The following is a 12,929-nucleotide window of genomic DNA, read 5'->3' as shown; positions in this document are numbered from 1 at the left end:
AAACCATTCATAAATAAAGCTGTCAGGGGAGAAGTTCACGGTTTTCCAATCCAAGAAGAAGCTGCATTTCCAAAGAAATCAAGTATTTTTCACCATATTTTTTTAGTTTAAGCAGCTGAGGGAAGATGAACAGCACTGATGGAGCAATCCAAAGACTGAAACAGTTACAGAAGTGCCTCAGGAGACAGGCAGAGCTGGAAACAGCAGGACGCTACCTGAGGAAGCTTTCTGGCAGCTTTCTGCACAATCTCTTACCACTTTTGCTAACAAAGCCAGTTATTTGGAAGCAAAGAAACAGAGTTCCCCACATATAAGTGAACTCCTCGCCTCCCAAAACAGGTACAAGTGTGGACAGGGTAGAATAGAAGGGTATCAACAGGAGCTCAGAAAGCACCAGGGTAAACAGCCCTTTATTATTATTCTTTAGAAAGAGAATTAGATACTTTCTTCAATGCTTCCTAGACTGAAGTTTCAGTCTTCTGGCTTCCTGCTCCAAATGGAAGCCCGTAGCCAGACTTAACTGGCACAGTCTGAAGCCAGGGCTGACAGGAATGTCTGTGCAGAGGGGAGAGTGCCCAGATACCCCAGTCAATCTCACTGACCACTCTACAGAAGTCCTCCGTACTTCTACAGCGAGTGGGAATTCAAATGGAAATAACTCTTGAACAGAAAGGTTTGCACAGAGTTTCTCTGTTTTCAAATGCTAAACAGACTCTTCCCAACCTAACACACTGATACAGCACATTACAGGACTAAGCATTCGCCCTGATTTGTGAAATTCAAAAAAATCTCCCCCTATAAAGACTCAGGCAGAGGGAAATCCCAGAGATACCTGCTCATTGAAGGCCAGTGCACACGCTCCACTGCCCATGCCCTGCCTGCTCACTGAGCAAGGGTTCAGCCCAGCACTACTGAGCAGCAAAGCTCCTGTGATCAGGTCCCCCAGCACAGAGCTTACTGGTGACAATGTGTGACCAAACATCACAGCAGTCACCTCTGCAAAATTCCTTGCTCCAAAGCATCATGACACAGTTTCCCACAGGAACAAGCGGGATCTATTCTTGCAGCGTGGCCACACTGTGCATTTCCCTTCACCTCTGTACAGAGCTGCCAGAGTTCCTCCAGCTTCTTCCTGAGTTAGCTCTGCAGCAGCTCTTTATTCAGCCCCTGCTCCCTCTGCTCCCACTGCTGTCTGGGACAGAAAGATTTCCCAGCTACCCAATACTCTGAAAAGGAAGAGGGGGAAAAAAAGTCTTGCAGAATGTAACTGCAAGGCAGAGAGGACAAGCTGCCACCAGTTTACCAAGTGGGTCCAGGCAGAGCAATGGACACGCTCCCAGTGCTGGAGGGAAAACTAACCTGAAAGCACCAAAAGCTGTCCATTAGCACTTAATTCCAGTCATGCATTCATTCTGCATAGACGGTAAAGTGGAAGAAGGATTTCCTCAGACTGACAGATCCTGACCCAGGAACCTTTGCTCCCCAGATCAGTCTTCACTCCCCAGGAGTCTCTCTAGGTTTAACAGATTCGGATCCTGCATTGCAGCAGGAAAGGACTCTGCATTAGGGCATCTGATCTGTGCTTAACCACTGTGAAGCCGTGCTTCCAACTGCTGGGTCAAGAGGAAAACAACCCTTGGGAATTTAACAAGTAACAATGGACTTCAGCATTTAACAGATTCTACCACGTTATGGAACAGGCTTCACGAAAACCATGTAAGTAAAATCCTGTTTCAGTAGAGTGTAGGACAGCAGAAAAATGAGCTCCAGACAGTCTGCCATAGGTAAGAGACACTGAGATGTGTCAGGGATTTCAGAAAGGACCTCAAGGAGATGACCTGCTCTGTGACCTTAGAAGCATAACATACAGTCTGTGGTTCTGCAGCCACTGGCCAGCAAACCCCGCTGCACTCTGGAACACTTAGCCTGCCTCACTGCAGTTACACTCAGCTTTCTGTATCACTCTATCCTTGTTTTCAGAGCAGAGGAGAATATTGCCATGGGACCACGGAGCAAATGCTGAGGATCTCCAAAAGGCTCAGAGGAGCCAGGGATCACTCCTTGCCATAATCAGATAATAAGTTACCCAAAGGAGTCTCCTTTAAGGAGTCTTCAGAAGAGTCAGCATAAGATTCAAAAAACCATAAGCAGAGTAATCAGCCCCTGTCAGTCACTGTTACCTGAAGCACACACTGAGGTCCAGCAATCTGTCTTGCAGCACATTAATCTCTGTTAACAAACTGTTGCACTACCCTGATAAGGAGGTGCTCAGAGCCAAACAGCCATCACAGCAGGATATTTCAGAGGCACTGCAAAAAGCTTTCCTCCTCCTTCATTTTAGGGGGGAAACTTCAGATTAAATTGGCATTATTACCATGCTTCTATGAGAGTGGGGACAGCCAGAACATGTTGCTGATTTCCAAATCATCCAACTAAGACCACCATGCAATTTACATGGGCAGTGAAACCCTGAAAAGCTTTAGCAAGTCCACTGCCATGTAGGCACAGCATAAAAGAGAAGATACTTGTTTGTTACCTCTGCAGAACTGAGCAGGGCACCAGATTACTCCTTCACCACAGAGAATGAGGACGCTGATAGAGCTCACAGCTCCACCCAGCCCAGGAAGCAGGAGGACAGACCTCTGACTCAGACCCAACTCTCAGATGTGGCACTGAAGCACATAAACCACAGACATCAGCTTCATTACAACATTGCCCTGTTCCAGTTTGCAGAGTTTGACTCTTAAGAGACCTAAGCTCTGATTTAAGAGGAACACCTGCTTAAACAAGATTAGTCATCACTACAGCCCAGCAGCTCCCTGGCTTTCCAACAGAGCAGACAGTTTCTATCTGGGAGCGGGGGCAACACAACCCACTGGCTTTCCAAGTGACTGATATGAAAGCCTTTGACCTGAAGCAATATAGAGTTACAGCACGTCCGATTCCAACCATTCACCGACAGCTACATCAACAGCTGCCTGTGCTTTTCCACCTGGCATGGCAAGCAGTGTCCTTCCCTTCCCAAGGCAGCAGGCAGAGGCCTCTCTTCCTCCCTTCTCCGTGGTGGGCAAAAATCCCTGCACATCTCACACAGCCCCTGAATGCAGGGGACATCTCCAAGCAGGATAATTCCTGACAGCATTTAGACTTGGGTACAGGTTGTTCTCAGCACTGAGATGAAAGCAAATTTGCAGGGATGGGGAGAGGTGTTCTCCCCTAACTCAGACTTGCTTTGGGTTTTTTCGCTTTGTCTGCAGCCTGGTAAGGCCAGGTCATCCTCCTGAAGCAGGGCTGGGCACATAACTCCACCTCCCAGAGCCAACTGGAAGTCAGGTGCCAGATGGAGACAAAAGCAGCAGATGGAGATGTCCCATCCAAGCACACGAGCCAGCCAGTGTTGCTCTGCCCAAGCTCAAGGCTCACCTGCAATATGCTGAACGCCTTGAAGAGAGCAGGAACCGGGGAACAGCGACGAGCATCCACAAGAACAGTCAGACCCAAAGCCTGACACTCTGGTCTGCAAGGACAAAGACAAAAAGGTCACCTTTGTCACCAAAGAAAATCAACAAGATTATGGAAACAGAACACATAGTCATGGCAGGGTGAAACAAACCAGTACATTATGGCTTTGTGAGGACAGGGAACTAACTGGTCACCTTCTCCTAACCAATATATATATGGAAACCACCACCGGATTGCTCAGTTCTTACCTCTGCTACAGGATTTTGTGATTTCCACCCAACTTCCCATTTCTCCAATTCCTAGAATACATGTCACTGATAGCAAAGGTGTTGATACCCACTCTGAATAATCCACACAGGAAAACCAGTCCTTCCTAATTGTGTTCAGGGACAAGCTTTGTTTTAGCCTCACTGCTTCACAAGAGCAGCCAGCCTGGAACTGACCCAAAGCCTGTCTGGCCCAGAATTAGATTTGAAGGGAGAAGCATAAGAAACAAAAGCATGAGCAGCAGAAGCTTTCTCGTAGTTAAGCCTGCTCCCTTTACCAATGGTTTAAAGCCTTCAAAAAAAAAATCACTATCAGAGAGTTAGCTTTACCTCTTATTATTTAATCATCTAAAAGGGAAACAAAGTGATGAGCAGTGGAGGAAGAGTCTGTCATAGTGAAAGGAAGAGCAGCTGCAGCAAACTCCAGCCTGCAGACTCCAAAATAAATTTTCAGACAGACATCAAGGCAGATTTTCTCAACCCTTGCAGATCCTCCCTCCCTCTCAGCTTGGAGGCTTGGCCCTAAAATATCATGTCACAACACTACCACGGAGCTGCTGCATGACTGCCCCATCATAGCTCCCAAATCCCATCTTCTGAGCTAATGAAGGATAGCAAGAATTGCTTGGATTCACAGCAACACACAAAAACATTCAGTATATACCGAATTCTATTGCACCATGTGCACAAGGCACATACAGAATAGGCAGAGTGCTTGCTGAACAAAAGCCTGTTCACCCTAGCAGGAGATCCCCACCTGTTCTGGGACTGTCTGGACCAGGCTCCTAAGCCAATAAAGTCACAGAATCACAGAATATTCTGAGTTGGAAGGAACACACAGGGATCATCGAGTCCAGCTCTTAAGGGAATGGCCCATAAAGGGATCAAACCCACAACCTTGGTGTTATCAGCACCATGGTCCAACCAACAGAGCTAATCTCAAGTCAACCCCTTCCACTTGCTGCTCCAATTGCCACCTCCCCGAAAGGCAAAGCAGGGAGGGCAGCAGCTGTGCACCCCCCAGGGTCACACACCTGGGGATGCTGTGCAGGTACAGGAGCAGGCGCACAAGCTCAGTGGTGTTGCAGTGGGGGTTCAGCCAGGCCGTGTTCCTCGTCGTTATTATGGCCACTGCACGCCCCGATTTATCTCTCGTACCTGTAAGAAGAGGGGAAGCGGGGGAAAGTCACACAAGGAATTCAACAGAGCCTGGCTGCAGTTGTGTATGCCTCATATCCTCCTACCAGCACCCCATCACCTTCCTGGCAACCTTCCACAGAACTCAATATAGTGTATGTTGCAGATGGCAGGAGGCTACAAACACACTTCCAAAGTACCCAACTGCTGCCCCAGAGCGAAGTAGCTGAGCTCTGCTTGTCTTTGTCTCATGGTATTGTTAAATTTGGACTGCTCTCTTCTACCCAAACACACACTCTTCATCAGTATGGCTGAAGGTGGCTAACGATAACCCAATTTTCTGAGAAAAGCAAGAACCTCATGAACTCAAGATAAAAGAATCTCACCTTCCCATTGCTGTCAGATAAGAGAACACACACTACATAACGAGAGTGGGCACACAGGCTGAGCCCAGCATGTAACCAGACATCTCCTCCTGGGAGCAAGGCCCTGGAGCAGGAGCCCAGAGCTCCTCCTCGGAGGTGGCAGAGCAGCCAGCCCAGGAGCACACCCCTGCCTGCCTACAGCTCTGACAAGGGCACAGTCAGTGCCAGGCTTTCATTAGTTTCAGAGCTTGCTCAGAGAATAGATAAGGCACAGTATGGGCAACACAGCTGAGCTGTGATATGCTGGGGAAAGAGAAACTCCTCTGCTTCAGTCAGCCAGGAAGCACAATGCCTCTCTGCCCCCCATTTTACAAAAGCCCAGAGACACAGCTCATCACAGGAGGAGAAGGACCTAACAGTGCTGGTTCTGGAATTACATCCAGCCTCCTCTCCAGATGCAGAGGTAAAGAGCAGGTGGGCCACTTTGGAGACCCAGAGCTGCCTCTGCCACTCAAAAGCAGGCAGTGTCTCTGGAGTGAGGCTGCTCACGTGACAGCACTCACACGGGTCACGGGCAAGGTAAGTGATTTGGAGACCAGCAGGGACAACATGTCTATTGTGTGAAAAGTAATTCATAGGAACAGGAGCCATTTCCTGTCATACAAATTGTATGAGAAAGAGTCAGGAGGGAAAATCCCAAGCATAAGAGAAAACTAGAGGCTTAGAGAAAGCTGTGTCTTTCTGTCTCTTCTGAACTATATTGCTACCACAGGAGATACTGTCCTGCACCACCTCTCTCCCCATCCCAGGGACAAGCATGAAAGCTGACAGGTAAAACAGACACAGATGGACAGATCCACACATGGAAAACTGCCCTGGAGTGATCTCAGTCTGTCACTAGGATGTGATTTGAGTAAGGGCCACAGACACAGATGGGCATCATTTCAAAGCAGGGCTTTCTCCCTCCCAGGGACCAAAACAGTGACACAGGCTTTCTCCTGTTAACAAAAATCTTTCATCATCTGTGTGATTCAGGAGAACTTTTATTATTCTGAAATACTGTGGCCTGGACCCTGCATACTCAAAGAGATGGAAAGAAATTAGAAAAAGCTTATTAATATACCTTGTTTCATAAGAGAAGGGGATCATCACAAAATGAAATTTTAAAAAAGCAAAGCACTCAATTACTGGAAAAATGGCTCAATAACCAGTCTCATTAAAAACTTTTTAACTCTGAAGAAACATCTTTTGTCCATCAGGGAGGATAGGCCTCACCAGAACTAGACTAAACCTTGAATTTCCATATAGTAGTCTGGGAATTGCCTGACCATGTCAAAAAAGCAACCACAGCCACCAGGGCTGGGTCTCCAACAGTGGCACAACCAAGATCATTCAAGAGCAGAATGCAGAATTGAAACCATCCTGAAAGTTTCAGCTAACTCCATCAGCTACTAGTTTATTAATTAGCTCTTGTTCACTATTCATTATAAAAGTTACTCTTTCTGATGTAATTATTGTATCATTACCAATGACTAACATAAAACATTAAACTGAGTGGTGAGTGTGTTCCCTTAGGTGTGAGGATCGCCCACAGCAGCAGAGATGACTATTTGAGAGGCATCTCAAGTACACAGAGCTAAAAATCACTCTCTTAATCTGTTTAGTCATCCCCTTCCCTTTACACATCTGAGGTCAAAATTGGTCTTGCAGCCCTAGCACCAACTGGGAGATCCCTGTGCTGCCTTTCTGCTCTCCTTCCCAAGTCCTTCACCTTGCACAGGTCTGCCTGACCTCTGCTCTGCTCTCTGCCCAACTCGCACGTGGCTCCTGAGCTGATCAAATGCAGGTTATCCTCCTGCTCCACAGTGGACAACCCTCTCACTGGCTAGGGAAGAACAAAAGCCCACAGGGGCTCCTTACACAGATGCTGCCAAATGCTGTTTCTCACTGGAGAGGTAGATCTCACTCCCCCTGCTTTACTTCATGTTTGGTTAAACACAAAGACGTCTTGTGTGGGCCCTGCACACCAAGTGATCCTGGCTGCTCTGTCCAACAGCCTCAGCTTTGTTCACCCCTCTGTCAATATTTGTCCCATGCAGAAGTTTTATCTGCAGCCATTTGATACTTGCTGCTGTAACAGATGCAAACACTGAATAACGTTTGACCTACAACTTGATCTTGGCAGAACAATTCTGGGGAGTCCTCCCTTGATAGCTGCTTTTGTCATCTGCTATTTAGCTACACTATCGTTCATCCCACACACTGCTCACCCACACTTCACTGGGGTATTCCTTTCAACACTGTGTGTCATGAAAACAAATGTTTTCTAAAAATCTATTATATCCAGGTAGCTACATTTAATCAACCAAACTTCTAATTACCAAGAATAAAACTGGTTTTCAAGAGCCCTGTCACACAGCATCTTCTACACACCTATCCTTTAATTATCTACCAAGAGAATCAAGTTCCTATTGTTCTGACCAGGTCTGATGTCAGGCCCACCAGCCCATTATTAGGTGCACCCTCACTCTTCTCTTTTTGAACTCCTGGTATGAGCCCACAGATTTGGCATTTCTGACTCATATGTGCTTGGTTAACGTTTTGAGACTCCTGGGAGCAAATTAACATTACTTTCATGGGAGGGAAGTTCCACTTCCTGTCCTGCCCATTCAGAACCTTTAGAGGATTCAAGAAGTGTTGCTTCTGGAGAAGTTTGGGGTGAAAGAAATGGAACTGGCACCAAGTCTCCAGTGCTGCAAACGGAGGCTTTTCTCCCTTACCCTCCTACAAGCCACATTTCCCAGCATTCTGGCCCAGCTACTCACCAGGCAGGTAGGCAACTCCACTCCTGAGCACTTCTGGGTTCACATCCTTGACTATGGTAGGTGCAAAGTGACCACCCCAGGCAGTTCCAGAAGTTGGGGATGTCGGGGGAGTAACTGGTGTCGACGTTTCCTCCAGGGCACTGACTTTACTCACTGGTTTCAACACATCTGTGCCAGCTGCTTCTTTTCCCAGCTCTGTCCCTTCTGACACCATCCCTGTAAGACAAGCAGCAAACAGAAGCTCAAGCAGAGCTCCACCCAAAAGGTCCCATGAAAGTAGGAGATGGGGGAGGGATGTGCCCCCAGCCCCAGCACTCTGCAGCTCCTTCGGTCCTCGTGCCAGCCACAGGCGTGTTCCAAAACTGGTTATAGCATCAATACTGCTGTAATTCTAACAAAATAAACCAAGTTATTGTGAAGTTTGCGAAGTACAAAAGCTCGATTCAGATCAGGATTACTGTAGTCAAAGCCATTTTTAAAGGTAACATATCAAGCAGTACATGTCTGCTCACAGCCTGGAAGTCTGGCACGGTTCAAGTCCCTGGCTGAGCTCCAGCAGCCTGAGCCTGCTGAAGTGATAAACCAGCTTCTGACAGGGAGGGCAACTCCATCACAGCACAATTACTCCCCCAACACCACTTTCAGATTAGTTCCTGAAAATATGAAGTCAACTTGAGGCTGAGAAATCAGCTGGAAATTAGCCAAAGAGACCTTGTTCTGCTCGTCCAGACTTTTTTAATTAACAGTTAACGTGAAAGTCAGAAACCTATTTTAAAGCACTGAAGAACAGGATGATTACACCAATCAGCTCCTGCTCGAGAACTACAGAGAATGCTTCCTTTGTCTGAGACCTCAGCTCTAAAGTACAAGTTATCAGAATAGGTTAATTCTAAAATTAAATATTCTGGCTACTACATGGAAATTAAGGCTGGTTTTATCACATTTTAATTTTCATGCAAAATTATCTGGACAGAAGAAAAAAGTATCTACCCTCTGTGTAAGAAGCATTATTCCCCATTTCTGAACACCACAAGAATTAGAAGCCAACAGTATGCCTTCAAAAATACATCTTTAGCATCCTAAGTACCCAGCTTGGCTATCCCAGTATTTGCAGAAAGCTGTAATAAAGAAAAGGCTATATATACTGCACTGATACTTCAGTATCTACTAACACAAATATCAACCTTTCTTCAGGAAAATAAGAGTGGAGTATTTATTTGCTTGCTATGAAGTCAGACATTTTAATTGCTACTTAAAATTGACTTCAACCATCCTACCTTCCTGCTGCATCAACAATGTTGCCACTTGACTCAGTTTATTTACTAACAGATTCCAATACTTCATTAAAGAGCAGGACCAGGAACAAAGCAGTCCTTGAAGTGGCTTTCAATACAAGTTTTAGCAGTGAAGGAGATTTACAGGTTGAGGCTTAGCCTGAACTGCTTTCAAAATTGCTAGAGTGGGTGAGAGAAGTGCCCTGAGCAGCGTGGCTCATCCACCCCACAGTGGGGGGAACTGGGAGGGGCTCAGGGCTCTGCACCATCAAGGCCATGATGGAGTAGCTGCTCGTTCCTCTTTGTAACACCCCTGTAGAGGAGCATCCCTGGCACTGAGTTTGGCATCTGCTGCATTTGGCTCCTAAACTGTTAGGATGGCCTCAGGGCTCTGCCCAGTTCTGGGCCACACCAGAGCTCCACTGTGTCCCTAGGGCTACCTCAGCCTCCACTTCCCAGTGGTGCAAGAGGTCACTCACTTGAGACAACACTGCAGATCTTCCTGAAGCAGCATTTTAGAGGGGCACTGATCTCCCACAGACAAGATTTCTTGAGCATCACAGAGTCATGTAAGTCATGCCCAAAGCTTTCACATTATGGGCTGATAGATTTTCTAGGAGAACATAGAATCACCTTAGCAAGGAGCTGTAAGGCCTGGCAATAAGCAGAACCACACAGTTTGTAGTAAAAGAATCTGTATTAAATGACAAAAGCCTACAAAGAGGATCAAAAGGTGGCATCTAAAGAGGATGAGAAAGGGAATATAGATAGCAATGTTCCACATATATATCTATGTATATTCCACAAATGGACATGACAACCCTCCCTTGGATATCTCTTCAGAATGAGGCAGCAGCTCCCAAAAGCTAGAAGAGAAAAGCATTTTGCTCAGCCCACCACGCACAGTCCTGGTACTGGGACAGCCCTAGGGAAACCTCACTGGAGCTGTGCAGCCTCCAAACTCTGTCCATCTCGTCCAGCTGAACCTCTTCCCTGAGCTGCTGGGGCCCAGCTCAGATCTGCAGACGCCACCTCTTTGGAAGAGGCCTCAGCACACTGTTTGTTATTTGCAAGCCGGGGCGGAGGCACTTTACTGAAGCGGAAATTGGAGAAGGCGGAGGATTACATCTAAAAGCAAATTGAGAACAGGGACAGCTGAATTTGCCGTGTTTGCAGGTTCCACCTCTCCCCGGGGTTAAGGAAGTGGCAGAGGAGGATTTGCTTGTGTGCATTTCAAAGAGACATTAGCATTTTTCCTGCGAACTGCCCGGGCACCAGAATCATCTGTGCTAACATCACACAGGAACTGGGAGCAGGAATGGAACGCCCTAACAGGTGCTGCTGAATATGCCCCACTGTGGCTTTTCAGCCTGTTTCTTGAATATCAAGATACTTTCCACCCACGAAATAGAGGAATTCTTTCCAGAGCTGCAAAGTTTCAAAATTCACTTTCACTTAGATGTTAGTCATTAGGAAAAAAACAGCAGTCACATAATCTGTGAATGGAACCAGTGTAAATTTTAAGCCACCAACTCAAAACAGTTCACATCTGACTCTCAGTTAGACTTCATTTTATTTATATCTAAGTCTTTCTACATAAGCCTATATTTGTGCAGAAAACAAGCCCACTGGGAGAGGAATGAAAGGGAGAGAGTTAAGGGACAAGGAAAACAGCAGACACAGCAAACTCAGATGCCCTAGTTCTGCATGGGTACTTTGACATAATCTACAATATCTGCTGTAAGAAGCAAGATCCTCCACCTCACACAGAGCAAATTGTGCCTCTGCCCACTGCTGCCGAGGTGTGAACTGCAGATCTGAATTGACCCAGTACAGCTTAAGCTTTGTTGTTATTTATAGTTTAGGCAAGATACCCACAGTTTCCAATCATAGTAGCAAAATGACCCCAACAAGACACAGTTACAGAGAATTTAACTCGTCTACACACTGACTGGCTGGAAAAGAAAAGTCCATTTGTAGGACATTTGTTTCACATTGTAATTTTATCTCTGAATTATCTTATTAGTATATCTCTGAGGGTTTAATGGGGCTAGATAAGGGGATGGCTTGTTTGGATCTCAAAGCAATCAAAGGTAATTGAATGGATTAAGCTTTTTATAGTGCCAGCTACAGTGTTTTAACATACTCCCAGCATTAACAGATATTTGAGCTCCCCTTTGCCTTAAAGAGTTTTTTCTTTAGTTTGGTCAGTTTTCCTGGTGATTTTTCTTTTGCCTTACAAAACACTGAGATAACAGGGCAGGTTTTTTTCTAAACTGCAATGCCCAAGTTTAACACCAACAGACTTGAGCCATGAATGTCACTTATTGCAGCCAAATCCCCAGAATCGTTTATATTGTCTTTCATTAAAAACAAACTCCACATGCACCCCAGAGGGGTCCAACATCGCTGAAACCCCCAGCACCAGCCAAGACTCACTCTCTGAAGCAGTGAGAACATCACACTTATCTCCTAATGAGCTGGACCTGGCTAATTTTAGACAGAAGGGATGGGAACAACGAACAAGCAGCCACTGGAATCATGAGCAAAGTGTCCACCCAGCACTCAACACAGACCAGGTTTTCTGAGGCTCAGTCCTGAGCAAACATGAAGTCAAACCAGGTTCAGCTTGGTCAGGAATGGATACCCACAGCACGGTTATTTCCTGGCATACATCCCCCAAGAGCCTCAGATAGGCAGAAGGGGATCTCTTTTTTTTTTCTGGTCCTGGTGGTAGATGCTCAGAGACATACACTTCAGAAATAGAAACTTTTGAGCTGACCCCTCCATTTCACAGAAGACAAATGCTCGTCGCTCCAAAAGTATCAGAAATGCCTGGCAACCATGGGCTTGCCTAACTATGGGATTATTTTGGTGCAGATGTTAATGAAATTTTATTTTAATCAATGGACACTAATCTAGCTCCATTAGGAGGTTGCTAAGACATCAGGTAAAATGTGACCTTTGGACACTTGAGAAAGCAGTTGTGTGTGCAGCCAAATGGAGCTGTGCTGCAGCACTGAGGGAGGCTCTTGGCCATACAATTTGGGAACAGTGCAAGCATTACACTGGCAGCACATCCCAAGACAACCAGCTCTGGATCTGTTGGCCCACAGGGTCAGACACGGTCTAGCAGCGTGGGTCTGTACCACCAACCGTTTCAAGAGTCCTCAATCCAACATTTCAAGCTGGATGATTTTCCTAGCCAGGGGTCTCAGGGAATGAGAGCTGTGGAACTGGAATGGCACGTTTCACCCGCCCCCGCCACACACACGCTCCTGGGGTGATCTGCATATCTCACTGCAGCTTTCCAGACTCAGCAGGGCCGGGCAAAGCCCACACCGTGTCCGTGCGGTTACACACTGCCTGGTACAGTCTGGTGCAAAAGGCAGGCACCTGGATTGCCCCCTCAACTCCTTCTGAACGAGCACAGGCATCAGGAAATCTGGGAAAATACCTGCTTGAACATTTGGTCTGAGCTGAAGTTAGATGCTTAATTTCTCTCTGATCTCCCACTCCAGTTAAACAGCTCTTACTTGAAACATAATCAAGCTGCAGAAAGCACGCCGGAGGGGAAGGGAGGGAAGAAGGGGGGAATCC

At 46.5% G+C, this 12,929-nt stretch overlaps 1 protein-coding gene across 5 annotated transcripts in view; it reads right to left on the bottom strand.

Annotated features, from left to right (window-relative positions):
* Positions 1-12,929, bottom strand: part of PLEKHG4 (pleckstrin homology and RhoGEF domain containing G4) — an 83,991-nt gene that overhangs the window by 48,256 nt on the left and 22,806 nt on the right. For all 5 annotated transcript variants that reach the window (XR_004359394.1, XM_032700783.1, XM_032700782.1 and 2 more), the window contains exons 4-6: positions 8,056-8,271; positions 4,763-4,886; positions 3,424-3,517 (exon numbers count right to left, since the gene is read on the bottom strand). Coding sequence is in view for 4 of the 5 variants with exons in the window: in XM_032700783.1 (XP_032556674.1) it covers positions 3,424-3,517; positions 4,763-4,886; positions 8,056-8,271 (434 nt within the window). In the remaining variant the exon portion in view is untranslated. The remainder of the gene's footprint in view (positions 1-3,423; positions 3,518-4,762; positions 4,887-8,055; positions 8,272-12,929) is intronic.

The sequence above is a fragment of the Chiroxiphia lanceolata genome, chromosome 13, assembly GCF_009829145.1.
Source record: "Chiroxiphia lanceolata isolate bChiLan1 chromosome 13, bChiLan1.pri, whole genome shotgun sequence".
Taxonomy (NCBI): Eukaryota; Metazoa; Chordata; class Aves; order Passeriformes; family Pipridae; genus Chiroxiphia; species Chiroxiphia lanceolata.
The sequence above is the reverse complement of the archived record's forward strand: the minus strand, read 5'-3'. Positions and strand labels throughout refer to the sequence as shown.